The sequence below is a fragment of the Lissotriton helveticus genome, chromosome 12 (genome assembly GCF_964261635.1).
Source record: "Lissotriton helveticus chromosome 12, aLisHel1.1, whole genome shotgun sequence".
Taxonomy (NCBI): domain Eukaryota; kingdom Metazoa; phylum Chordata; class Amphibia; order Caudata; family Salamandridae; genus Lissotriton; species Lissotriton helveticus.
This window is the reverse complement of record NC_136073.1, coordinates 307,012,635-307,037,561: the sequence shown is the minus strand read 5'-3', so window position 1 is coordinate 307,037,561 and position 24,927 is coordinate 307,012,635. Positions and strand designations below refer to the sequence as shown.

Here is a 24,927-nt window from a genome sequence, read left to right as displayed (position 1 = left end):
AGGACCGAACGGCCAAAGAAGCCATCCCTCCGGACTTGACTGTCCAGGCAGTAGTGCCTCGCAAAGGTGTGCAGCGAGGCCCACGTAGCCGCCTGGCAAATGTCCTGCAAAGGGACTCCCCGGCCCAGGGCAGTAGTAGCCGCCGTGGCCCGAGTGGAATGGGCTCTCAGCCCAACAGGAGGCTCCTTCCGAGCCAAAGAGTAGCACGCTTTGATGCACAGAACGACCCACCGCGAGATGGTCCGTTTATGTACCGCCCGTCCCTTCTTCGCACCCACGTAGCCAACAAACAGTTGGTCATCCACCCGGAACTGGCGTGTGCGACCCATATAAAATGAAAGCGCACGTTTTGGGTCCAGACGATGGAGCCGCTCTTCATCCTTCGAAGGATGCGGAGGCGGGAAGAAGGAGGGGAGGGTGATGGACTGCCCGATGTGAAAAGCAGAGACTACTTTGGGCAGGAAAGAAGGCCTAGTTCGTAGAACCACCTTGTCTGGATGAATGGACAGGAAAGGAGGTTTGACAGAAAGAGCCTGGAGCTCACTCACTCTCCTGGCAGAGGTGATGGCAACCAGGAAGGCCGTCTTTAAAGTCAGGAGACGGAGAGGACAGGAATGAAGTGGCTCAAAGGGAGCGCACATCAAGAAGGTCAGAACCAGGTTCAAGTCCCACTGAGGCATCACGAACGGAACAGGTGGATACATGTGCGTGATGCCCTTCAAGAATCTAGTTACAATAGGGGACTTGAATAAGGAAGGTTGATCAGGCAGCCTTAGAAAGGCCGAAAGGGCAGAAAGGTAGCCCTTGATAGTGCCCAGAGCAGAGCCCTGCTGGGCAAGAGAGAGAAGAAAGAGGAGAACCTCGGAAAGAGGGGCAGAGAGAGGGTCCACAGCCTTTGCTGTGCACCATGCCACAAATCTGTTCCACCGGCAGGCGTATACCGACTTTGTGGAGGGACGCCTGGCTGCCAGAATCACATCACAGACTTCAGGAGGCAAGTCAAATGGCCTCAACTGTCGCCGCTCAATCTCCACGCATGGAGGTGGAGACTGTACAGGTTCGGGTGGAGGACCGTCCCCTGCTGCTGCGACAGAAGGTCCTCCCGAAGGGGCAGGCGGATTGAGGGACCGACTGACATGCTGAGTAGCTCGGGATACCAGTACCTTCGAGCCCAGTCCGGAGCCACAAGGATAACTTGGGCCCGGTCGCGCCTGATCTTCTTCAGCACTCTGGGCAGAAGTGGTATAGGCGGAAAGGCGTACAACAGACCGCAGCTCCACTCGCGCCGAAAGGCGTCGCCGTGCGAGTGCCGTCTTGGAAACTCCAACGCGCAGAACTGATGACATTGCGCGTTCTCTTCTGTGGCGAATAGATCTAACCAAGGCTCTCCCCATTGCAGAAAGAGGCCTTTCGCCACGTCCGAGTTCAGACGCCATTCGTGATCCACCGAGCACCGACGGCTGAGTTCGTCCGCCCTGGCGTTCAGAGAACCTGCCAGGTGTTGAACCGTCAGAGTCACGCCCTGACGTTCCAGCCATTGCCAGAGACGCAGAGCCTCCTGGCAAAGGGTCCACAACCCCACTCCGCCCTGCTTGTTGCAGTACCACATGGCGGTGGTGTTGTCCGTGAACACCTGCACTACACTCCCGTTGACAAAGGGGAGGAATGCCTTCAGTGCTAGGCGAATCGCCCGCAGGTCCAACATGTTGATATGGAGCCGGGACTACGCCGGAGACCAGATGCCTCTGATCTCCGCCTCTCCCAAGTGGCCTCCCCAGCCCTGGAGGGACGCGTCCGTCACAACTACGTGCTCCGGTTGGGGAAGGGAGAGGGATCTGCCTCTGACCCAATCGCGGTCCGTAAGCCACCACTGCAACTGTCTCGCAGTGCCCTCCGAGATCAGGACATGGTCGGATAGGTTGCCTTGATGCTGGGCCCACTGAAACTTCAGGTCCCACTGCAGAGCCCGCATCCGCCACCGGGCGTGATGCACCAGAAGGATGCAGGAAGCCATCAGCCCCAGCAGCCGCAGCGTCAACCTGACCGAAACCCGGGATAACGGCTGAAAGATGGGAATCAAAGCCTGTATATCCCGGACCCGCCGTTCCGGAGGATAAACCCGAAACTGCGCCGAGTCGAGAACCGCTCCGATGAAAAGGAGCTTTTGAGAGGGACACAGGTGTGATTTCGGCACATTGATGGAAAACCCCAGCTCGTGCAGGAGGTCTGCCGTCATCTGAAGGTGGTGGACGACTGTCTGGGGCGAGCCCGCCTTCAACAACCAGTCGTCGAGGTAGGGGAAGACTGAAACCCCTAACCGGCGCAGATGAGCTGCGACCACCGCCATCACTTTCGTGAACACCCGTGGGGCGCTGGTAAGGCCGAATGGGAGCACGATAAACTGAAAGTGCTCGTGGCCTACCGTGAACCGCAGGTAACGCCGGTGGGCCGGCAGGACGGGGATGTGAAAATACGCATCCTGCAAGTCCAACGCCACCATCCAGTCTTGCGGGTCTAGAGCAGCCAAGACCTGAGCCAAAGTCAACATCTTGAACTTCTCATTCCGGAGGAAGCCGTTGACGTTCCGTAGATCCAAGATAGGACGCAGGCCCCCCTTGTCCTTCTTGGGTACCAGAAAGTAGTGGGAATAGCAACCACACCCTACTTCTGGCCCAGGAACGCGTTCGATGGCCCCCTTGGCCAAGAGGGCCGTAACTTCCTCCTGCAGAAGTGTCAAGTGGTCCCCCGACACACGGTGGTTCTGCGGTGGCATGGCTGGAGGAGTGGTCTCGAAGGGGAGGGAGTAGCCCCTTCGGACGAGCTGCAGCACCCACCTGTCCGATGTGATAGTGCGCCAGCGGGAGTGGTGATGGCGAACCCTGCCACCCACTGGCGTCACATGGGCCCGAAAGCACGGACTAGGAGGATTTGGAGGCTGATGCTGCGGGGGGAGGTGTGGTCTGACCTCGCCGTTGTCCCGACCGCCTCCACGGCGGAATCCACGGCCGCCACCGCGTTGAGAAGTATTCTGCGGTGCGTGGCTGGCAGCACGTGTGGGACCGCCCCTTCCTTGGCCACGAAAGGAGCGAAACGAACCAGTTTGCTGGCGCTGGGTCGAAAGACCCAAGGACTTGGCCGTGACCCTGGAGTCCTTGAAGCGCTCCAGCGCGTGGTCCGCCTTGTCGCCAAACAGGCGACTGCCATCGAACGGCATGTCCATCAAAGTATTTTGGACATCTGCCGAAAAATTGGCGGATCTCAGCCAGGCGTGGCGACGAATCGCCACCGTCGTGGACATCGCTCTGCCCAGCGAGTCGGTCGTATCAAGACCACACCTGATGGAATATCGTGCCGCGTCTCGGCCCTCAATCATAGCCTTGCCGAGCATCGCCCGTACCTCCTGCGGGCATTCTGGCAGACACTCCGCGACCGTATCCCACAGAGAGTGGGTGTAGCGGCCTAAGAGGCATGCGGTGTTGCAAGACCGCAGTCCCAAACTCAGGGACGAGAAGACCTTCTTCCCATACTGGTCGTACCTCTTAGATTCCCGGTCGGGCGGGGCCGACGGGAATGCGGTCTGGGAAGTCGAGGCCTGGATCACCAGACTCTCAGGGGTGGGATGGGTGGACAGGAACTTGGGGTCGTCCGGACACAGACGGTGGCGTCTGGCCACGTTCCTGTCAACAGGCGAACCTGAAGCGGGCCTGGACCACGTGCCCAATAGAACGTCTGTCAAGGCTTCGTTGAACGGCAGCAGAGGCTCCTGCGGGCATGCCTGCGGTTTGAAGACCTCGGTGAGGATGTTAGGCCTCACGACCGCGACGGGGAGCTCAAGGTGTAAGGCCTTGGCAGCCCTCATCAACACCACTGAATAAGCAGCCCCAGCCTCCGAGGCCACAGTAGGAGGCGAGACAAAACCAGGGTTAGGAGAGTCGTCCAGATCGCTGGCGTCACCCAAATCACCTGTCCAGTCCACGTCGTACTGACACTCGCGTGACAGAGGGTCCTCAGACCCCCTCCCAACCCTCTCCGTATTCTACATCCTCCCCATATTCGGAGTCAACAATGTAGACCGGCTCCTCGGGGTTCACAGGCCCCATCGGCGTCGGACTCGGCGTCGGACGACGCCGGTCCGACTCCGCGTCCGGAGACGGAGAGGGAATGGGGGTGGCGCCGCCCAGAGCCACGCGGAGGCGGCACCATGGGTTGCCCCGATGGAATCGGCGCCGGAGAGGCCGGTGGACCAGCCGGCGTCGACCCTGAAGGGCCCAGCGGCGCCGGGGCCAGAGCCGCCGGCGGCGTCGGGGCCGGAGCACCCTAACCGCTCGGGCCCCCTGACGGGACCACCGGGCCCGCAGGCGCCGTAGGCCCCGTCGGAGAAGACAGTGCCCTCATGGCCATGAGGAACTCCTCTATCTCCTCCTCCTCTATCTCCTCGCGCGACGCACCTTGCCCAGGGACCGTAGGGTATGGGGCCGCGCCGGCTACCCACACGGATCCGCGGCCACCCGAACCCCCGGCCGCGTCGGGGGGGTACGATGACGACGCCCCGACTTCTTGTGTTTCTTACCTGAGGAACCAGAGGAATGGTGACTACTTCCGGAGCGCTCGTGGCAGCTCCGCGACCGCTCTCGCGACCGCTCCCTCGACCTCCGGCCGGACCGGGACCGCTCTCGACGCGGGGCCGACACCCGGAGCTCGAGCAGCTTGCGGGACCGCTCCCGTCTAGCCTTACTCGTCAAGGCCCGGCAATCGACGCAGGAGTCCACGTCGTGGTCCGGGCCCAGGCACCGGAGGCAGAGACGGTGGTGGTCCGTGACCGACATCGTGCGGTCACACCCGTCACAATTCTTAAACCCGGGCATCCTACCGGCACCTTAGGAGTAGATAGTAAGTCAAAAACTTTGGTCAAAAGACCGGAGTACTGCTCTTCGGATCTGCGCTAACTGGCGCGGAAAAAAGAAGAACTGAACTCAGCGTGCGGAGGCGGCGTCTATATACTCCAGCGACGTCATCACGGCGCACGACGCCGACGACGGACGCGGAGCCGCAGGGGACGCCTGCAGACGACGCCTACCGACGCGCAGGGGTACTGCTACGCAAAAGTTTCCGGATCCAGACTGACGCCTGGGGATATTCTAAGGTAAGGAATCTAATACTAACCTGTTTCTTTCAGATTAGAGAGGCACTAATCCCACAACTGGTTACCAAACTGGTTCCCAAATCATACCGAAGCTAAATCAGGCACAGCAGGATGCAGTCCCAAAGCCTCTGCTCAATGTTCTGCGTTTTGTTTCAGGCAAGTCAGAAATGTGAAATTGTAGTTTGGGGTGAAGAAAAGGTAGAAGGTGATCATCACCTCTAACCAGTGCGTTCCCAAAGGGGTGGTAAAAGCCATTCTCTGGGCCCTAATAAAGGTTTTGAGAACATTGTACTCCTCAGAGAGAAGCATAAGGGACCAGCTTCTTGAACAGTGGTAAGTACTGATTTATTGACTTCTTCTGTAAGCCTTCTAATAATCCACATACAAGCATTGAGACAACAGTGTTGCATGCAAGATTTTGGCAAGTAGGTAAAGTCACATGTCTAGGTGGCACTGTCACTGATCAGTATCCAGTGATGCCTAGCTAAATCCACAATCTTGGTCTCCTGGTTGCCAACTCGAAAATTCTACTACAACTGAGGTTTTCTGGGTTCAATCCGACACTTTGGATGGGGAATCAGGACAGATAGAACCACTGGAAAAAACAAATCTGTGGTATATGTTTATAAGAACAAGGAGTGTGCAGTTCATTTGTGGGTATCTAGGTCTTATAATGTAGTGAATCAAGGGAAGCACTCGTTTTAGGAGCAAGGGCCCTCACACACCACATGGGGTGTCATGCTTAATCATTGAGCAGCTCCTAGTTGTGCCGGCGATGCAATGCCCAACTGGCTCCTCAAGGGGGATCGTTACCGGAGTTCTTTTCTTTTTTTCCCGATGTGAATTGTGAGGGGGAAGTTAGGAAATGTGAATAGGATGGGTATTGAAGGAATGCATTAAAAAATAACTGTGGGGGATCCAAAAGAGAACTCAATTTAATTGTTGGGTCCCTTTTTTAAGGTTAAAAAACATGAGTCGAGCATATAATAGATGTAATGGTCTATTTTAGCTACAGTAAGTGTAAGTCAAATTCAAATTTCAAATGCTTTATTCGGTATATAAGATATAACCATATAGCATACAAAAAAGAATATACAGATAATACATCATAGACCTTGTTTTTAAAGAAAATCAATTACCATATTAAAACAGGGGCAAGAACTAGGACTCCACAGAATTAGATAAATGAAATCATTTTTGGAGGACAAGGTTGCGGTGTTTAGCTCAAGACATTTTGCAAATGATTAATTGCATTATTACATTATTTCCTTAAGTAAAGTGACAAAAGTGTATTAATCCCAAAAATGTATAAGATAGGATTAGGATAGCTCATGTTTCATTTGGGAATATGGTTTCTAGTTAAAATCATGCTAAAATTATTGTTAATATTTGATAATTTCATCTAAATAAATAATCGGTTAATTTAAAATACAATAATAAAAGCAGTAAAAACAACAATATACAGAATGTTGAAATTACAGGGATCATGTTAATCTAAGTCGTGGGATAATCAATTTCCTGCTGGAAAAACACATTTTAAAATGTAGGTGGCTACATGAAAACATACATCCGTGCTATTCAGTTCGAACATTAGCAGCAAGGCTTCTTTGGTGGTTCTTTTGTTATGTTTTAAAAACATAGGCTTTGGGTATATTTTCCTATAGGAAATGTAAAATTTACAGAAAAGCATAAAGTGGCAACAGCTCTGTTTGGATGTCCCGTCGCATGGGCAGGGTAAAGTGCTATTCCTTCCAGTATGAGGGAAGGACACTAGGTGGTGTACAGTGCCCAGTCTCAGCCGGGTCAATGCAAAACGATGTGAACTTCTGGTGACGGTTATCAGGTATTGTTGGAGACCTTCTACAATATTGTGTTCGTTGTAGAAAACGTATGTGTGTTGGCTTGCATATCTGGCAGCCCTAACCTTCTTTGCATTTTCCAAGAACAGATCTTTTAGCTCTTTTTTTGAAAGTGGGACGCCCAATTCTGGGTTAAAAAATGGATTGTGGTCAAAGACTGCCTTAAACCGAAACCGGATGTGCCTAAACCAGGGGAATACGCATATGATGTTCTAGTTTTAAACAATCCTTCATTACGGTTTTTGTGAATTCGGTTTCTGCTTTAGACCAAATGGATCTCCATAGGGAAAGGGGACGTAATGCAGCAAGATCTCCAATGTAGGCTAAGCCTACTTCCCTATGTATGATCTCTATGGCAGCAGATGCCGGGGTACATAATAAGCGGTTAAGGAAGTGATTTTCCTGATGTTGGAGCAGCTTACAACTATTGGTGTTATGGCCCCACACACCAGCCCCGTATAGTGCAGATGACAAGCACCTCACGATGTAAATGTGGATCATTTCTTTTATTCTACGGTTCCCCAGTTTAGTTGCAAATCTAAAGATGGTATTGGTATTCCTTGACAGTTTTAGCTGTACACACTCCTGTTCTCTGGTCCAACCCCCGTCCCCAGAAAAAGTTATCCCTAGGTAACAAAATTTCTTGACGGGTTCTAGCCTGACATTATCTAAAAAGAACGTCCTGTTTTGCTTGATCTTTTTCCCACACACCATTGTAAATGTTTTACCCTTGTTAATTACCAGTTTCCGTTTAACTATAAAAGCAGAAAAGATATCAATGAGATGTTGCAGACCGTTTTGAGTACGCAATAAGAGTACCGCGTCGTCTGCATAAAGCAGAATAGGAATGGACTTACCATCAATACATGGTGCATCCACCACGGTGTTTCTAAGTATCATGTCTATCTCATTGATAAACAGTGAAAACAGAAGTGGTGCTAAAACGCATCCTTGCCTTATGCCTCTGTTAACTTTAAAATAAGGGGTGCATTTGCCGCCCGTCCCATAACGTACCTTACATGTTAGTATTTCATATAGTCTGGCGAGAAAGTATATGATTTCTTTAGGTGCTCCCATATCTATTAAAACAGGCCATAAAAGTGAGTGATCGACCAAATCAAAAGCAGAACTGTGGTCGGCGAAACATAAGAAAAGGCTTCCTTCCTTAACTGTTGTGTATTTGTTGATGATGAGGTCAAGGTTGACGCATTGCTCCATCGTACCAATCCCCCTCCTGAATCCATACTGTACTGGTGATAAGATGGATCCCTCTTCTGCCCAGGTTTCCAATCTGGCCAGGAGGACCCTGCTTAGTACTTTAATAGAAGAATCGAGGAGGGAGATAGGTCTGTAGTTGCATGCCTCAGCCCTAGAACCCTTCTTAAAAAGTGGTACAATGATTGATTGGCCCCATGTCTGAGGGAGTTCAAATTCAATTGCAGCATTGAAGAAGCGTGTTAGGATGGGTGCCCACAGGTGTTTTTCATGTTTGTATAGGTCTATGGGCACGCCGTCCGGCCCGGGAGCCTTGCCACCACTGCTCTTCTCAAGTCCTGCCTGGACCTCGTTTAAGGAAATAGATAGCGCAATGGTCGGCCATTGGCCAGAAGTGTCTAAAAACAAATCATCTGAATTAAAAACCTTGGAATAATGTTCTATCCAGTCTTTACAACTAACGTTAGAGGTTACTGCAGGTATGGTATCATTCTTTAGAAAAGGGCAGTTAATTGTCTCCCATAATAATTTACTATTTTTTAATGCTGCCGCCATATCCAAGTTTTGCCATGCCTCATCTTGTAACTGTTTTTTCCTTATTGCTAAGCTGGTTTTATAAACATACCGCTTTTTCCTGATTTGATCCGGGTCTCTTGGTTTGATTGACATCACGTGTTTTAATGAGGATAAGGCCTCTATACAGTCTTTGTCAAACCAGCCCAATTGTTTGGTTCTGTGTTTATGATTCTTGCCAGTCAATAGGCTCTCTATTGTAGCGTGGATCTTAATGATCATGGGTAGGATAGTTACAGGGTTATACTCCTCTTTAAGGCAGTCACTTATTTCCGCACCACATTTGTCATTTATTTCCACTAGTAATTTGTTGGGGTTAATTTTAGCCCACTTAATTCTGGGACCATTTGGTCTAGAGGCCGTAATTTTTTGTATCGGCTTGCTATATAATTGAGTTTTAGGGCCCCAGCCAAGTAAAGTCAGTGAGATACTGTTGTGATCACTCACAGCTTGTTCCTCTATCCATAGGTCGCGGTACGCAGTGCCACTTGATACTAAAATATGGTCGATGTTGGAATAAAAATTTCTACCCTTAAATGTTGGACACCTAATGTCTCCCCTCTTTTTGGAGCAATCCAGGAGTTCTAAATCTAATTTGGCAGCCAAGCTGTTCAGAGCCAGTCCATATTTGTCGTGTGAGAAGTGGTTGTGAATTACAATGCTTCTATCCTCCAGGTCATAAGTGGTACCGCAGATCCCTTTTTGGGCTTCTGCAAGTGTAAGTCAAAAGGTCAACATGTTTCATGCCTATTACAGTCCCAGAGGATCTTGGCATTACATCAGGACCAAGAAGACCGTATCCTACTCCAACAGGGATGGACAGGTAAAGTATGTGCAAACCATGCCCTGTATACATTACATGGATAATCAGTATATCTCCTTGGGGAAGACCCAGAACTGTCAAAACCTAAGGCCCCAGTTGGTCCAATCAGGTTGGACGCTATTGTGCGTGCAGCCTATCAGTGCTAGACAGCGGTTCGGGCTTCTGACCGACCCCTGGCTCTGCCGGTTCCGGAGTATATGTTTATAGTACAATGAATTGAGTACACTGCTGCTATAAATTGCCCGTTCAGGAAATGCATAGTTTGAAATAATAAGTCTGCCAATATCTGTATTAAACCTTTGTGGGCAAACTTAGGCTTCATATTGCATCTGCAGGACATAGGGCACTGGAACCCACTTGCAAACAGTAAAAGAAATTAATAAAAATCCCCTCCCCCCAACGACGTTTATATGCACAAATGTTTCTGCTGCCTCTCAAACTGGTGTTAATTAGCATAGACAAACATTGGTTGAGCCATGTTCAATACTTAGGAGCATCTGGTAGTGTCTACAAGGATTCCATGCAGGAGGTAACATTAAACTGGGATTGGTATAATATATGATAGATATATATATATATTCTGAATTAAGAGCACAGTTGGTATTTTGGCACTTTATGGGTCGTGTTAAACAGAAATCTACTACAGTTATATTATTTCTCCATTATTTGTAGCCAACCTTAGCACATTTAAGTGGATAGTGGCATAACACAAAGTGAATATTACCCCTAGGGAGAAAGTAGTAGGGAGCCCAGATATTCACCATGGGCAACTATCAACACAAAGAACATTTTACGCCTGTGTCCCTTATAGAGGTGGCTTTACTTAGGTCCCTGTGCACAATTCCACCACTATCCATACGAACTGAAGGGTTTCAAGAGCCAATGTTAGGCACCAGGAAGACGGAGTTTAGCATGCCATAATTCTGAGAAAATGCATACATATTCCTGTTCGATCTGAATTCCCATCTATCAGGCTGCACTCAGCTCTGGGGAAGTAGGCTGAATCTTTAATGTAGTGCAATGCAGAGTTGGAGGAAATTATGACATTGCCTCTGTCACAGTGGACTCAATGACAACACCGAACAGTGAAAAATATGTATAGCCTTCAGTAGCCCTAGTACACACCTTCAGTTTCTCCTTCCTCTGAAGAGATTAATATCGTCCCCTTCCCATCTTCTATTTGGACATCCGGCATAACCATGGCAAACCTTTCCTTCAATATCTGCAAAAGTAGTGGGGAAGATTTTACAATTAGTACAGCAAAATATAATCTACAGACTACGCATTTAACTCCATCTTCCATAGAAAGAAATTGTTGTTGCATCACTTTAGCAGAAAGAGGGGTTTATTTCCTGCCTCCTAAGGAAATAGATACCAATACATAAAAAATGGTGATAAAGATCCCAATTGCCTACCTTATCCTGCAGCGTCTGCACGGTCACTTTGTTAACATTCAGTTTCACTGTCACTTCTGGGCGACTAGCACACACGTAACAATTGGAGTTTGGTGGATCCAATGCACAAGGAACAAGCAGCTTCTTTCGTGGATTTGGTTTCTTATTTAGAAATATCTTGTCAAGACAAGTAAACAATATGAGAATATTAGGCAGGATGCTATTTATTCATAACATTTTAAAAAAAAATGTATTTGACCATTACTCACAGTTTTACACTTATCTATGTTTCCGGATAAAATTTTCAAGCCCTCCAGCACTATGAGACCAGCAATGACTGCATTCGTAGTCGCTATAGCAGGAATAATATTTCCTGCCATGGCTGAAGAAATCAACATGAACATAGTTTTAATAGAAAGCAAAAGACTGCAGCCTTAAATTTAACAGTCATGAAAAAGTCAATAAAAGGTGTTCTTACACTTTATGTCAAATTTACTCTTCATTGGCATGCTGAAGATATGCATCCTGAGGTTAGCTGCTGCAGTAACAAAATCCATTGCTGGCACGTCATCCTACAACAAACGTGTGAAATATAATTGATAATCTGCGGACAAGCAAAACCATGCTCTCACTGAACTAATGCAGTTGTGTTTAACACAATAGTAGCGGTACTGTTCAAAAGATGGTTTAGTATCCGAAGTGTGCCACTTTCTATACTTCTAAACAGTTCAATTTACGCATTATCTGAAACACTCGGAAACCAAATCACAGTTACTCAAAGTAGTCTTTTTGTTTTTGAAGTAAATATATATATGGAATATGCTACTTGCCAGTATGCATCTGTTCTGGGCATAGAGGGCTGCAGAGTGGTACATTTATGAATAGATCGCCATCTGGTGTTGGGCTCGGATGATTGCACTTGTTTTTCTCTTGGAGAAGTCTTTGTAGTCACGAGACCGATGACTCCTCCCTTGGGTGCTAGTGCGCATGGGCATCGGCTCCATCCTTCGATTGTTTTGCCATAGTAGGGTTAGATGGAGTAATATGATAGAATACAGAAAGATGCTCATGTAAGTGTATCTAAATAAGATAGTGTTGGAACAGACACAGGTTTCCGGGGAAGCTGGGAGGGCATGTACCACTCTGCAGTCCTCTATGCCCAGAACAGATGCATACTGGTAAGTAGCATATTCCGTTCGAGGCATATGGGCTGCAGATGGTACATTTATGAATAGATTATACAGCAGTTACCTCCCTAGCGGTGGTTACCAGTGTCTGTTGCAACAGTTTGAAATAAAGTTTTTAGTACAGCCTGGCCCACCCTTGCTTGTTGGGTTGTCTGCACATCAACACAGTAGTGTTTTGTGAAGGTATGTGGTGTAGACCAAGTTGCTGCTTTGCATATGTCATCTAGGGGAATGTTTCCTAAGAATGCCATAGATGCCCCTAGTTTACGTCGGAGGAGAATGCCGCGCAGGCTTCACAGTCCCTGGACTCGTGTTCAGGTGATAAACAGAGGTTGCACACCTCGTGTAGGTCCTTGTGTGGGAATTTAGCACCACACGGACATTTTTTGAATGTCCCACCCACCTGTCTGATGTGATGTTTTACCAGACAGGTAGGAACTGTGATAGCCGTCCCCCGACCGGTGTTAGATGGTCTGGGGGGAGCTTTATGAAGTCACTGTTTTGGGGTTGGAGAGTTGCGGTTGTTGTTATTTCCACGACCTCTACCCTTGTTGTTGTTACCTCTGTAACTGCCTCTAGAATTACCTCTGGGTGATGTTGGTATAAAAGAGGTTGATTGCTGGCTGTGCCTGTATTTTTGGATCCGCCTCTATAGGTGGACCTACGAAAGGAACCCCTTTGAGTTGGCTGTTGTAATGCTCCCATTGATTTAGCCGTTTGGGTCTTTTTTCATGTTTTCTAAGGCCTCATCTGTCCCCGAGCCGAAAAGTGTTTTCCCATCAAAAGGCTGGTTTAACAAGGAGGTTTGTACCTCTTGTTTGAATCCTGAGACTCTAAGCCATGCATGTCTTCTTAACATGATGCTGGTATTTATAGATCTTGCTGCAGTGTCTGCTGCGTCTAAGGCGCACTTAATGGAAGTGTTAGTTATTATCTTCCCTTCTTGTATGAGCTGATCTGCCTTTTTTTGATGTTCTTTAGGGAGATGTGTAATGAGTTTTTCTAACTCATCATAATGAGCTCTATCATAACGTGCAAGTAGCGCCTGCGTATTAGCTATGCGCCAGCTGTTTGCAGCTTGGGATGCTACTCTTTTGCCAAAGGCATCTATTAACTTGGACTCCCTGTCAGGAGGAGGAGCTTCTCCCGTAGTTAATGAATTTGCTCTCTTATGAGCGTTTGTGACTACTAGCGAGTCCAGAGGTATTTGTCCCTTAATAAATATTGGGTCCTTTGTGGCTGCCTTATATTTTTTGTCAATTCTTGGATTTAATACCCTAGCCCTCACTGGGTCTTTAAATATGTCTGATGTGTGATTAAGGAGACCCTTAAGCATTGGTAGGGTCCCTGAGGTTCTTTGTGCAGCAGGTAGTGTTTCTAAAAGGAAATCCTCTATCTGAGGTTCTGTATGCAAGTCTACCTTGTGGTATTTTGCTGCCCTATTAATTAACTGTGCAAAACCTGTTTTATCATCAGGTGGTGAAGGTTTTGAGGAATACAGGTCAGGGTCGTTATTATCTGATCCTGCATTATAATCTTCCCATGGGTCTGTATCTTCTGGGATAGTGTCGTTATCATCCCTAAGAAGTTCTCCCTCCCCCATGTCACTTTCTACATCTGTTTGAGGTGCAGATTGGCGTGGTGTAGTAGGAATAGCTGGCAGAATGTGAGGAAGAGGAGAAGAGGGTGTGTCTCTAGGTTGTGGAGAAAGGGGAGGAGTTGTATTTGTCCCCATTGTTCTCTTCTTAGGAGGAGGAGCTTTGTCGTCCAACTGTTCATTCTTCCTCTTTTTAGGTAGTTTTGTCACCACCTTGCCAGTTTGCGGATCAATAAACAAAGTCTTTTGTTTTGGATCTGTCTGATGCTCCTGTGTCGGTACCGAAGTTTTTGGTTCCGAAAGGTGCTTTTGCTTTTGACTTTCAGTGTTATATGTTTTCGGCACCGAATGTTTGTTCGAGTACAATCTTTTTGGTGTCTAGGAAGTCTTCGACGTTGAAGCTTGTTTTGGTTTCGACGTGGAATGTTTCGACTGCGAGCTTTCCTTGTTATGGAGCTTCGGTGTCGATGTCGACCGTTTCTCGGATCCGACATGATGGGAGGCCGAGTGTTTCGGTTTCGTTGCCGAGCCTTAAGGCGGGGCGTCGGAAACTTTTTTCGGTTGCCTGACCGGGCTCGAAGGCGGGGTCGACAGCAAACGGGGTCTTTTTTTGGTACAGGGACGTCGTCACTCACGGTTTGATGAACGTCGATTTCTTCGACGTCGTACTCATCCGCTTCCGACCCAGACTCGGCCTCATCTTCTTCTTCTTCTTCTGGATGTTGTGCCTCGAACAACTCCGGGATTGCATCTGACTGCATTCTCGACGCCTCGTGTCTTCGGGCTCGACGGTTTCTAATCGTCGACTTGGAGGAGAATGCCGCACAGGCTTCACAGTCCCTGGATTCGTGTTCAGGTGATAAACAGAGGTTGCACACCTTGTGTAAGTCGTTGTGTGGGAACTTAGCACCACACTTTGGACATTTCTTGAATGGAGTCCTTTCCATGGACTCCGGGCTGGACTACGTCGAGATAGGCCTCCCGGTCTGGTAGACGTAGAAGTTGCAAATTTGTTGTTGACGTCGAAACGCGTCGAAATGGAAATGAAATCGCGCTCGACAACAATACCGTCTAATTGGAAAGGGAATACGCGCCGAATATAACTTTTTTCTCGAAGTCGGTCCAGAGCGCTTCGATCCTCATCCAAACCCGATGGAGGAAAAAAACAATCTAAGGATGGAGCCGATGCCCATGCGCACTAGTACCCAAGGGAGGAGTCATCAGTCTCGTGACTACAAAAGACTTCTCCAAGAGAAAAACAAGTGCAATCATCCGAGCCCAACACCAGATGGCGATCTATTCATAAATGTACCATCTGCAGCCCATATGCCTCGAACAAAACATACTCAGCCTTGGTCTAACCTTTTGCCCTAACACCCCCCTAGAGTATACCCAAACCCTGATTGATCTCTTCCGATTTACACGTAAGCTCAAATTACACAAACATTTTAAGTTACGACCTCACCTGAAAGCTACTGGTGACATGGGCACAAGACTCACAGCTACGGATGCCCTAACGGGCAGAGAAATTGAAGCTCTCGAAACTCTTGAAGAACTGCGGGAAGAAAATCTGCACAAGATCATTCAGAGACTACCGACAGAGCACAGAGAGCACAGGCCCTTGGAATTGAGCAAGATCGGGAAGAGAGCGGGTATAAACCCCCTTCGACGTTCATCCCACAGATGCCCTGGGATGCAATTGACGCCTTTACTGAGGCCATGACTCAAGAACTAATGCAGTATAGAAAAGCTAACCATCCCATGAAACACAACATCACTGAACAACAGAAACTGGCCCTACATAACCTTATGAAGGATACCAACATCATAATTAAACCCTCGGACAAAGGGGGTAACGTGGTGTTGTTGACAAGAGACTACTACAGATATGAAGCACTACGCCAGCTTTCTAACACCAATTTCTATACCACATGTACCAACGCCACATACCAAGACAGTATCCGGAGTTATGACAAACTAATAGGGAAATGGCATGAACGTAACATGTTGAGTAAGGACGAATTTCTCTTTCTCCGAAACAGCCAACCACTCACACCAACATTTTACCATCTACCCAAATTACATAAAGACAATGAACATCCACCAGGCCGCCCCATCGTGTCATCCATTGGCAGTCTCACTGAAAACATGTCCCGATTCATTGACAAGTTCTTATTTCATTTGGTATTAACTCTATCCTCCTATGTCCAGGATACCAAGGATTTCCTTGACAAAATTCGGAACGTGAAATGGAACGACGAATGCCAGCTAATTGTGTTGGACATAACCAGTTTGTACACAGTCATAGAACACCAGCATGGCTTGGAAGCTATACAACATTTCCTGAACTCACGACAATTAAGATTTACTCAACACAATACTATGATCCTCGAATTTATCGAGTTTTGTCTGAGTAATAATATTTTTCTGTTTGAGGACCAATTGTACAGGCAGGTGTCTGGAACGGCGATGGGTACCTGCTTCGCTCCCAGCTATGCGAATCTTTTCGTTGGCTGGTGGGAGGAGCGGGTACCCAGGAGCTGTATAGTGGATGGCTCAGAGGGTAGAACTGAGGGTTGGTTCAGGTACATCGATGACCTGTTCATCGTGTGGCGTGGCACATCAGAAACAGCACAAGCCTACATCAAATTACTCAATGAGAATGACTATAATCTGCACTTTTCAGGGACGGTGAGCCCGGTGGCAGCGGAATATCTTGACCTAAAAGTGTTCTCAGAAGACTGTCATATTCACACAGCCCTTCACAGAAAAACCACTGCAGGCAATTCTACACTTTTTGCCAGCAGCAGCCACCCCCCGCAACTCGTTAGGAGCATCCCCTATGGAGAGTTACTCCGAATCCGGAGAAACTGCTCGAGATCGGAAGATTTTGAAGTGGAAGCTAAGGAATGTGTGAGTAGATTTGTTGCCAGGGGCTATGGAGAAGTCTTACTTAATGATACCTTGAAAAGAGTGAGGGCAATCCCAAGAGATTCCTTACTGACACCTAGATCTACTACGAGTAAGGATTCTAAGACATCTACTAATGACAGCGGAAAGTTCAGATTAATAACCCCTTTTTCCGCTGGAGCTGAGGATTTGAGGGCCATGCTCCGCAGAAACTGGCATATTCTCAAGACAGATAACATACTTAAGGATGATCTACCTACCCACCCGCTTGTCACCTTTAGTAAAGCCAGATCTCTTGGGGATCACCTAGTGACTAGCCACTTAGAGAAACCTCCTCCGAAGAGTAACACCTTAAGAACCATGAGTGGGTTTTACCCATGTGGAAAATGCAATGCCTGCGCAGGGAGCAAAAGGGTGCTCTCTATTGAGGTGCCCGATACTGGTAAGAAGTTGCGGATCAAGCAATTTATTACTTGTAGCACACCCCAGCAGTCTATTGCCTGACCTGCCCGTGTGGCCTTCGCTACATAGGGAGCACTATCAATATGCTAAAATTACGGATCTTGGAACACCTAAGAGCGATCGATAAAGCCGATCACTCTTATCCAGTCGCCCGGCATTTCGCCGAGAAACACAACAGAGACCGTAGCAAGTTGCAATATTTTGGCCTTGATACCATCAGATATAACGTTAGGGGAGGAGATTGCCTACGACGATTACGCAGGCTAGAATCACGTTATATTAAAGATCTTTCCACAAAATGGCCCAAAGGTATGAACAGCGGAGAGGAGATGGTATTTCACCTAGGCAAATGATGTACGTGCTGTCTATAAGTCTCCGTATATGATAGGCTTCAGTTTGTTGAACTCTTGTGGATCGACTGTATGAATTGCATATACTGTATATATTGTATGTACCTAAGACAATTGACAGAACCACCAATATAAACAACTTAGATTGGATAACTGTTGCCACACTGAATCTAGGCACATGAATGAGGACTTTTGGTTTAAAGCAATTGTAATGGTAACCTATAGGTTCAAAGGGCTCTTTGATTCCTAATAGCACTTGAGTTGTGCATTTCAGTCAATGTAGATATGGCGCTTTCTCTATGTTGACCGTCTCTTAGTATATACATGCTGACATAGACTTTCTTTTTCATGGTTTTGGTTATATATCCATTCAGGTGTATGAGTTGAACCCACCCCTAACGAGCTAGAGTATTTTTGGAGGACAATTGCCGATCCACTGCTTTATTTCTTAATGCAACCCCAGCATAGTGATATATGTTACCTTCTCCACTATAGCGTGTTGACCTATCTACAGGTTAGGTAATGCCTCATTGCATCCATTATGAGTAGTGTATATGGTAGATTCTGACCATTACAAGATGGAGTCCGCAACTGTGGGGAGGGATATAGTCCTCTTTCTATGCTCACTAAGGGGTGTACACCTTACACAATTTGAATGTTTACTGAGATATATGTACCTGGTTGTGCGTGTGCATACACACACTGATGAAGGCAAATCGCCGAAACGCGTCTGTGGTGTAGCTTGTAATTGAATAAACTACTCCGTGAGAAGGAAACCTCCCGAGTGCTGTTTTCTTTCCTGGGGATTCGCCGGGATTTGACGAGATAGATATATATCTATCTATCTATATACAATTCACCCTTGATACTGCTCCATACATATTTCTAGTTATGCATACTGTACTCTTTATCCACCTGCCGCCTTTACTCTTATTTCGTACTCCTGGGATGCCCTACCTTTTTTTAGCAGCAATAAGGAAGCCCATTCCCTCTGTTTCCGTTTCCAAGGCCTAGATTCACACTATATATTCTCTTGTGCACAGCTCCTAATGTGCACAGATTTTTATTTTTTATTTTTTTTTAAGGAGTGCAAATTTCATTCAAGGGGAGATGCTGAGTTTTAAGTCCAAGGTATGAAAAGTAGGGTGGGTGAGGTGGAGTTATGGGTTGTAGGTTATTTTCCTGGTTTGGGCAGTGGCTGATGGACAATAGTGGTGGTGCTGGGATTCTCTGCGGATGTGTTTGGCTCCCCTAAAGATTCGGGACAGTCAAGTAGGAGGTGACAGATGTTACGTCAATCTTGAAGGTATTCTTTCCAGCTTCTTTTCAGGGACTTGCCAACTGGAAGTTCTGTACATTTATCAATTGAGGTCTGTTTGGAGGTCGCTGGAGCTTCAGTTTTAGCAACTGTTCAATTTATTTATTTATTTTAGAGGTTTTATATAGCGCTGGCTGGACCCGGGGGTATCAGAGCGCTTTACATTTTAGAGACAAGAAAGGTCAATAAAACAGGGGACATACAGAGCATCAATGTAAATAAACATAAAAGTCTCCGTCTGACAGATTTCAAAAAGATAAATATGGGAAATAAGCACAACAAAATGTGTAAGATGTGATAAATCAAACATATCAAAAGGCACCAATTGAAAAAAAAGCGGAAAATTGCAGGGTCAGGATAGGAAAGGTTAGTGGTCCGTTAGGTTGGTAAGGAAGAGAAGCGGGAGGGGCAGAAATGGGAGGGGGTTGAAGGGGATGCGGGCTGAGGGTGGACAAGGGAAGGGGGGAGCAAGGAGGAGTGAAGGTGGTAAACAGGGAGGGGGAAGTGACGAGGAGAAAGGGCGAGTAAGGCTAAAAACAAGGGAGGGCGAATGCATCTAGGGTCGGACAGATGTAGCCAGTGGAAGAGAACAGATATGGATTAGGGTCCCCAGTATTTATTGAGGAGATGTAGTTTGAGTTCTTTTTTGAAACAAGAGTAGGAAGGGTTGCAGCGAAGGTCAGTTGGAAGGGCATTCCAAATGCAAGGAGCGTTGCCAGAAAAGGATCTAGACTGGGTGGTTTTCTTTTTTAGAAAGGGGGGGGGATAAGAAGGAGGGTGTTAGTACTTCTCAAGGAGCGGGAGCAACCGGCTTTAGTGAGTTTGCTAGCGAGGTAGGTTGGTGTATTCTGATGGAGAATTTTGTGTGTAATGCAGGCCGTTTTGTAAATGGATCTACCTTCAATGGGGAGCCATTTAAGAGTTTTAAGGGCAGGGGATATGTGGTCGAATCGCTTGCAGTCTGAGGTAAGCCTAGCTGCAAGGTTAAGCACAGATTTAAGAGGTGCTAGGTGGATCTTGGGAATTCCGGTGAGAATGGCATTGCCATAGTCGATGCGAGAAAGAACAAGGGATTGGACTGCTAGTTTGAAATCATCGATCGGGATGAAGGGCTTGATTTTCTTAAGGTGGCGCAGAGTGAAGAGGGCTCCTTTGGCAGAATTATTGATGTGTACCTTGAGGGTTAAGAGGTCGTCAAGTGAGATACCTAGTGATTTGACAGAGGAGGACAAAGATAAGGAGCAGTTGAGGGCGTTAAGGTCAGAGATCCACTTCTGAATGAGGAGCTGGTTATTTTTAGGGGAAAAAAGAATGATTTTTTAGGGTTGAGTTTGAGGTGGTTACTGTGGAACCAGGATTGGATCTTGATGAGTGTTGTTGAGTTGAAGGATGTCAGCATGAGTTTTAATCTTATAATAGAGTTGGGTGTCGTCAGCATAGAGATGGTAGTTGATCCCGGCTTGTTTAAGAATGAGTGTGAGGGGTTCCATGAAAAGGTTAAAGAGAGTGGGAGAGAGGATGAATCCTTGCGGAACTCCTAAGGAGATGGAGGTAGGGTTAGATAGGCAATTTTGGATTTTGATTTGTTGAGAACGGTGTTGTAGGTATGAGACAAACCATTTGTGTGTCGTACCATTCAGGCCGAATCGATCTCTAAGAACATTTAGTAGAGCAGAGTGGTTAACAGTATCAAACGCTGCAGAGAGATCAAGGAGGATCAGCAGGCTAGATTCACCATTGTCAAGTGAGTGGTGGATGTCATCAATAATGTTTAGCATGGTGGTTTCAGTGCTGCATCCTTTCCTAAAGCCAGATTGGAAGGGGTCTAGTAAGTTGAAGTGTTCAATGTGTCTATCTAGTTGGAGAAGGACACATTTTTCCAGGGCTTTAGAAAGAAGGGGAAGGTTGGAGATGGGACGAAGGTTATTGAGGTCGTTTGGGTCTGCCAAAGGGTTTTTTGATAATGGGGGTGATTTGGCCTAGTTGCAATGAAGTGGGGACACAGCCGGTGGCAAGTGAGCTGTTGATAATAGAGGTCCAGGAAGGGGTGATGATGTGTTTGAGGTTTTGGACAAGTTTGGAGGGGAGAGGGTCTTTGGTGTGGGAGGAAGGCTTGAGTTTGGAAATGATGTTAAAGACGTCTCTTTCAGTGACAGGCTGGAAGTTAAGCCACGTGGCATTATTTTTAGTAAGAGAGTTAGGATGATTGGAGTCAAGGAAATTGGAGGGCAAGGGGGGATGAGGGAGATCAGAGTTTTGATGGGCAGTAGTGGGTGTAGGGGGAGTTATGGTGGAGGGTGGGATATTAAGAGAGATGTTTGGATTGGTGGGAGGGATCACAGTAGAGAGGAAGGATTGCTCAATAAGTTTAATTTTGTCTGAAAAAAAGAGAGCTATTTCTTCACATCTAGTCATCGAGGCCAGTGGGACAGGGGGGGCGGAAGTAGTTTGATTGCGCACAATGTTGAATAGTTCTCGTGGCCTATTCTGAGCTCGATCAAGTTGTGATCTGAAGAAGGAAGTTTTTTGTCTAAAGATGTGTTTTTTATAGGACGATCTAGCAAGTCTGAGGCGGGTCAGGTTAGAAGGAGAGGGGTGCTGTCTCCATAATCTTTCAGTCAGTCTGAGTCTACGTCTTTCATTATTAAGGTCTGTGTTAAACCATGATTTGGAGGGGATATTTCTTTGCTTTTTGAGTTTGAGAGGGGCAAGAAGGTCAAGGGTAGCAGTGACAGCTTTGTTATATTGTTCGGTTAGTTCATTCGTGTTAAGGGAGGGTGGGATAGCGAGAAGATGGGCATGAAATTTGGATTCAAGTAAGTCGGGAGGGATAAGACTGAGATTTCTCATCAGTTTCATGGGTTTAATAGTTTTGGTGAACAGGATAAGGTGATGGTCGGACCAGTCAATGGGAATGATGTTAGATAGGAGGGCTAGATCTTTGCTGGTTATGATTACGTCAAGGGTGGCTCCTTTGCAATGGGTTGGCGACTGACAGATTTGATTGAGGTCATTAATTTCGAGAAGGTCAGAGAGGAGGGAGATTGAGGGATCTTTAGTATCATTCCAATGGAGATTAAAGTCTCCCAGGAAGATGTTTTTAGATTTGGAAATTGAGGATTGGGTAAGAAGGTTAGATAGCTCATCAATGAATGGGTAGTGATTTCCAGGCGGATTATATATATTGTGAAGGCGGATGGGGGGAGAACCCTGTATTTTGAGTTCGGCTACGAGGTATTCAAAGGAGGCATATTCGGTGTTATTGATAAGGGAGAGCTGTAATTCGTCTTTAAAGATGATAGCTACACCACCGCCTTTTCGGATGGGTCTATCTTTCCTAATGATGGAGTAGCCCGGGGGTGAGAGTATGTCAAGAATGCTTGTAGAGTGGTCATTAAGCCAGGATTCTGTAAGGAACGCAATGTCGATGGATTCGCTAAGGATGGTTTCAGAGATTCTATGGCATGTCGGGCAGCGGAGTGGCAGTTAACAAGCATGCAGGTGAGGGGTTTGGGAGTGGGTTTGGGAGATGGGAGGGCAAGGATGGAGGTGAGAAGAGGAGGGGGTCTAGGGGTGAGAGGTGAAAGGGGAATACGACTAGTCCCCAATATGACGGGGATGTTTGAGAAGGGGGGAGGCGTGTTCATGGTAGATGAGTATGGAGGGTAGGAATTTTGAAGGTTGGAGATCTCCCGGTGAGAGAGGGTGCAAGTAGTGCGGAGTGGTCTTTGAGCCTGGCAAAGCAAGGGAGTCGTTTCCCACGGTTTGGAGGTGGAGGGGTTTATTAGACCGGGGTTAGCGGTGTTTCTTCGGGGACGGGGATCGCTGGATTTGAGGTTGAGGAAATCGTTCCTAAGACGAGAAAGATCTCTGGTAAGAGTGGAGATGTTAAGTTCGATGTTGCGAAGGGAGTTTGAGATAAGAGTGAGGGAGTAAATAGAGTGTGGGGGGGGAGGAGGACAAATGGGGTTCGGAGTTAGCTGCAGAGGGGGGTCTGCTCTGAGGAGGCAGTGAGCAGATGCAGGCAGGAGGCCTGTTCTGAGGAGGGGATGAGCCGAGGCAGGCAGGAGAGCAGGGAGGGCTGTAGTTAAAAGGGAGAAGGAGTGGCATGTCGGGGTAGAGGGGAGATGAGACCTCTGTGGAAGAGAAGTTTGGGGATAGCAAGGAGGTACAGTTGCGGAATGGTGTAGGAGTGAGGGGGGAGCTAATGGGAAGAGTATAGTTCAGGGAGGGAGAGGAGGAGTTGGGAGTAGTGTGATTCAGAGGGTGTGAGGCTGAATTGGGAGGGGAGGAATGAGGGGGGAATGGAGGAGGAATGGAAGGGGAATCTGGGTGAGGAGTATTGTGATTCTGCGTGAGTGAGGATGAGTTGGGAGAGGAGGAGTGAGGGGGGGTTGGAGGAGGAATGGAAGGGGAGACTGAGAAAGAGGGCCAGGAGGGTGGAGTAATAGGTAGGGGAATGGATGGGCTGGTTGGGAGCAAGGGGGATTGGGAGTGAGGGGTTGAGGGGAGGATCAAGGGGAGAGTGGAGGTCATAGTGAGGAAAGAGGGGATAGGTGACAACGTATTCATAGTGTCATTGGATGTTGAAAGGTCAGGGGCGGGAGAGGTGGGCTGGTGGGGCAGGGTCGGTGGGGAGAGAGGAGGTGGAGGGTATGGGGGGCTGTTGGTGGAATTGGAAAGTTGGATGGCCAAGGATCTGAAATGGAGTTCGAAGGTGTTAAGATGGGGTACGGACGCTTGGATGAGGATGTTACCAGTTTTGAAAATGGAGATGTTGATTTCCCCACAAAAGGTTGGAGATGGAGTGGTGGAAAGTTTGTCGCCATGGGGTATTTGAGGTTTTAGTGATTGGGAGATGTTGTGTGAAGATTCTTTTCCATTTAGAGGGGCGTTTGGAGTAGAAGATGTAATTCGTTTTAATGGGGGCAGTAGGGCTGTAATAGTTGTCAACAATAAGTGTTTCCGGATTTCGAATGAGGAGGTTGTGTTTGAGTTTTTTTCTAGCGTGTTTAGAAAGATTGGGGGGGGTACCGGATGGACCAGGAGTTGGGACCATGTTTAGATAGAGAGAGATCCTGGGAGGGGGAAGGGATATTGAGAGGAGGCATAATGGGCAAAGGAAAAAGTAGAGGAGAGGAGAGTCAGATAATCACGTCAAGAGCTCAAAAGCTTTATTAATTAGAGTTCTAAATCAAAAGCAAGACACGTCTGAGAAAGTCAGAACAAACTTTGAGGTGCACGGAAAATCAATAGTACCCACTAGTGTTGTCTCTTTGAAATCAAATATTATTAGATGGAGTGAGCAATGATTCAGAGATGCCAGGGAGTGGGCAGGCCCTAGATAGGTACTTTTGCAGCCTGCGGGAGCTTGGTCTAACAACCTTTATTTATTCAATGGATTTCTTTTTTATTTTGTAGGATATAAGAATGGGGCCTTTTCAGCATTTCGTCAGGCTCAATACCGGTCTGTATAGGGTGCTCTCTCAATGCCCTATAATTCCTGTTCCTTAAAGGTGACTGGAACTCGCTCTGTATGATTGGGACCAGGGCTGCTCCTCCTGACTCACTCCTCATAGATTTTACAACCAAGAGGTGCCTTCCCCAGAGCCGACTCTACCTCATGTGCTGTCTAACAGCATGAGCCTCAGAGACTACTCTTCAGGTCTGAGAGGTCGCAGTCAGCTGGTTCAAGCCCAACCTGATCTGCCTCCACTGCAGGTAGTGTAGTCTATGGGGCAGGTCCAATTTGCACTCTCCTGGCAGGCGGGCCCAATCAATCTACTAGGGCTCCCGAACAGGGTCTCCACTGACCTGCGCAAACATGGTCCGATTGCCTGGTTGGTTGCCTGCCCTTCAGTCACTCACTAGAAGCACACTCATGACACTGCCAAGTCCGCTTCACTTCGGACTTAATCACACCCTACTGTCCTTGTCACAGGGCTGATGGCCGGCGAGCTCAAGGTAGTTGGAGGCACAGCATCGTCCCAGGAGGATACAGATGTAGGTCAAGCCTTGTGAGCTTCAAAAGGCACTCCTACTTGGGGTTGCTTTAAGCTGTGTGAATGGCAAATCCTCATAACAATGCAAACAGAC

General features: G+C 47.5%; 1 protein-coding gene across 1 annotated transcript in view; it reads right to left on the bottom strand.

Annotated features, from left to right (window-relative positions):
- Positions 1-24,927, bottom strand: part of UBA2 (ubiquitin like modifier activating enzyme 2) — a 184,051-nt gene that overhangs the window by 54,725 nt on the left and 104,399 nt on the right. Inside the window, exons 11-14 of the mRNA XM_078671223.1 lie at positions 11,486-11,579; positions 11,277-11,389; positions 11,029-11,184; positions 10,739-10,835 (exon numbers count right to left, since the gene is read on the bottom strand). Of these exons, the coding sequence (XP_078527349.1) occupies positions 10,739-10,835; positions 11,029-11,184; positions 11,277-11,389; positions 11,486-11,579 (460 nt within the window). The remainder of the gene's footprint in view (positions 1-10,738; positions 10,836-11,028; positions 11,185-11,276; positions 11,390-11,485; positions 11,580-24,927) is intronic.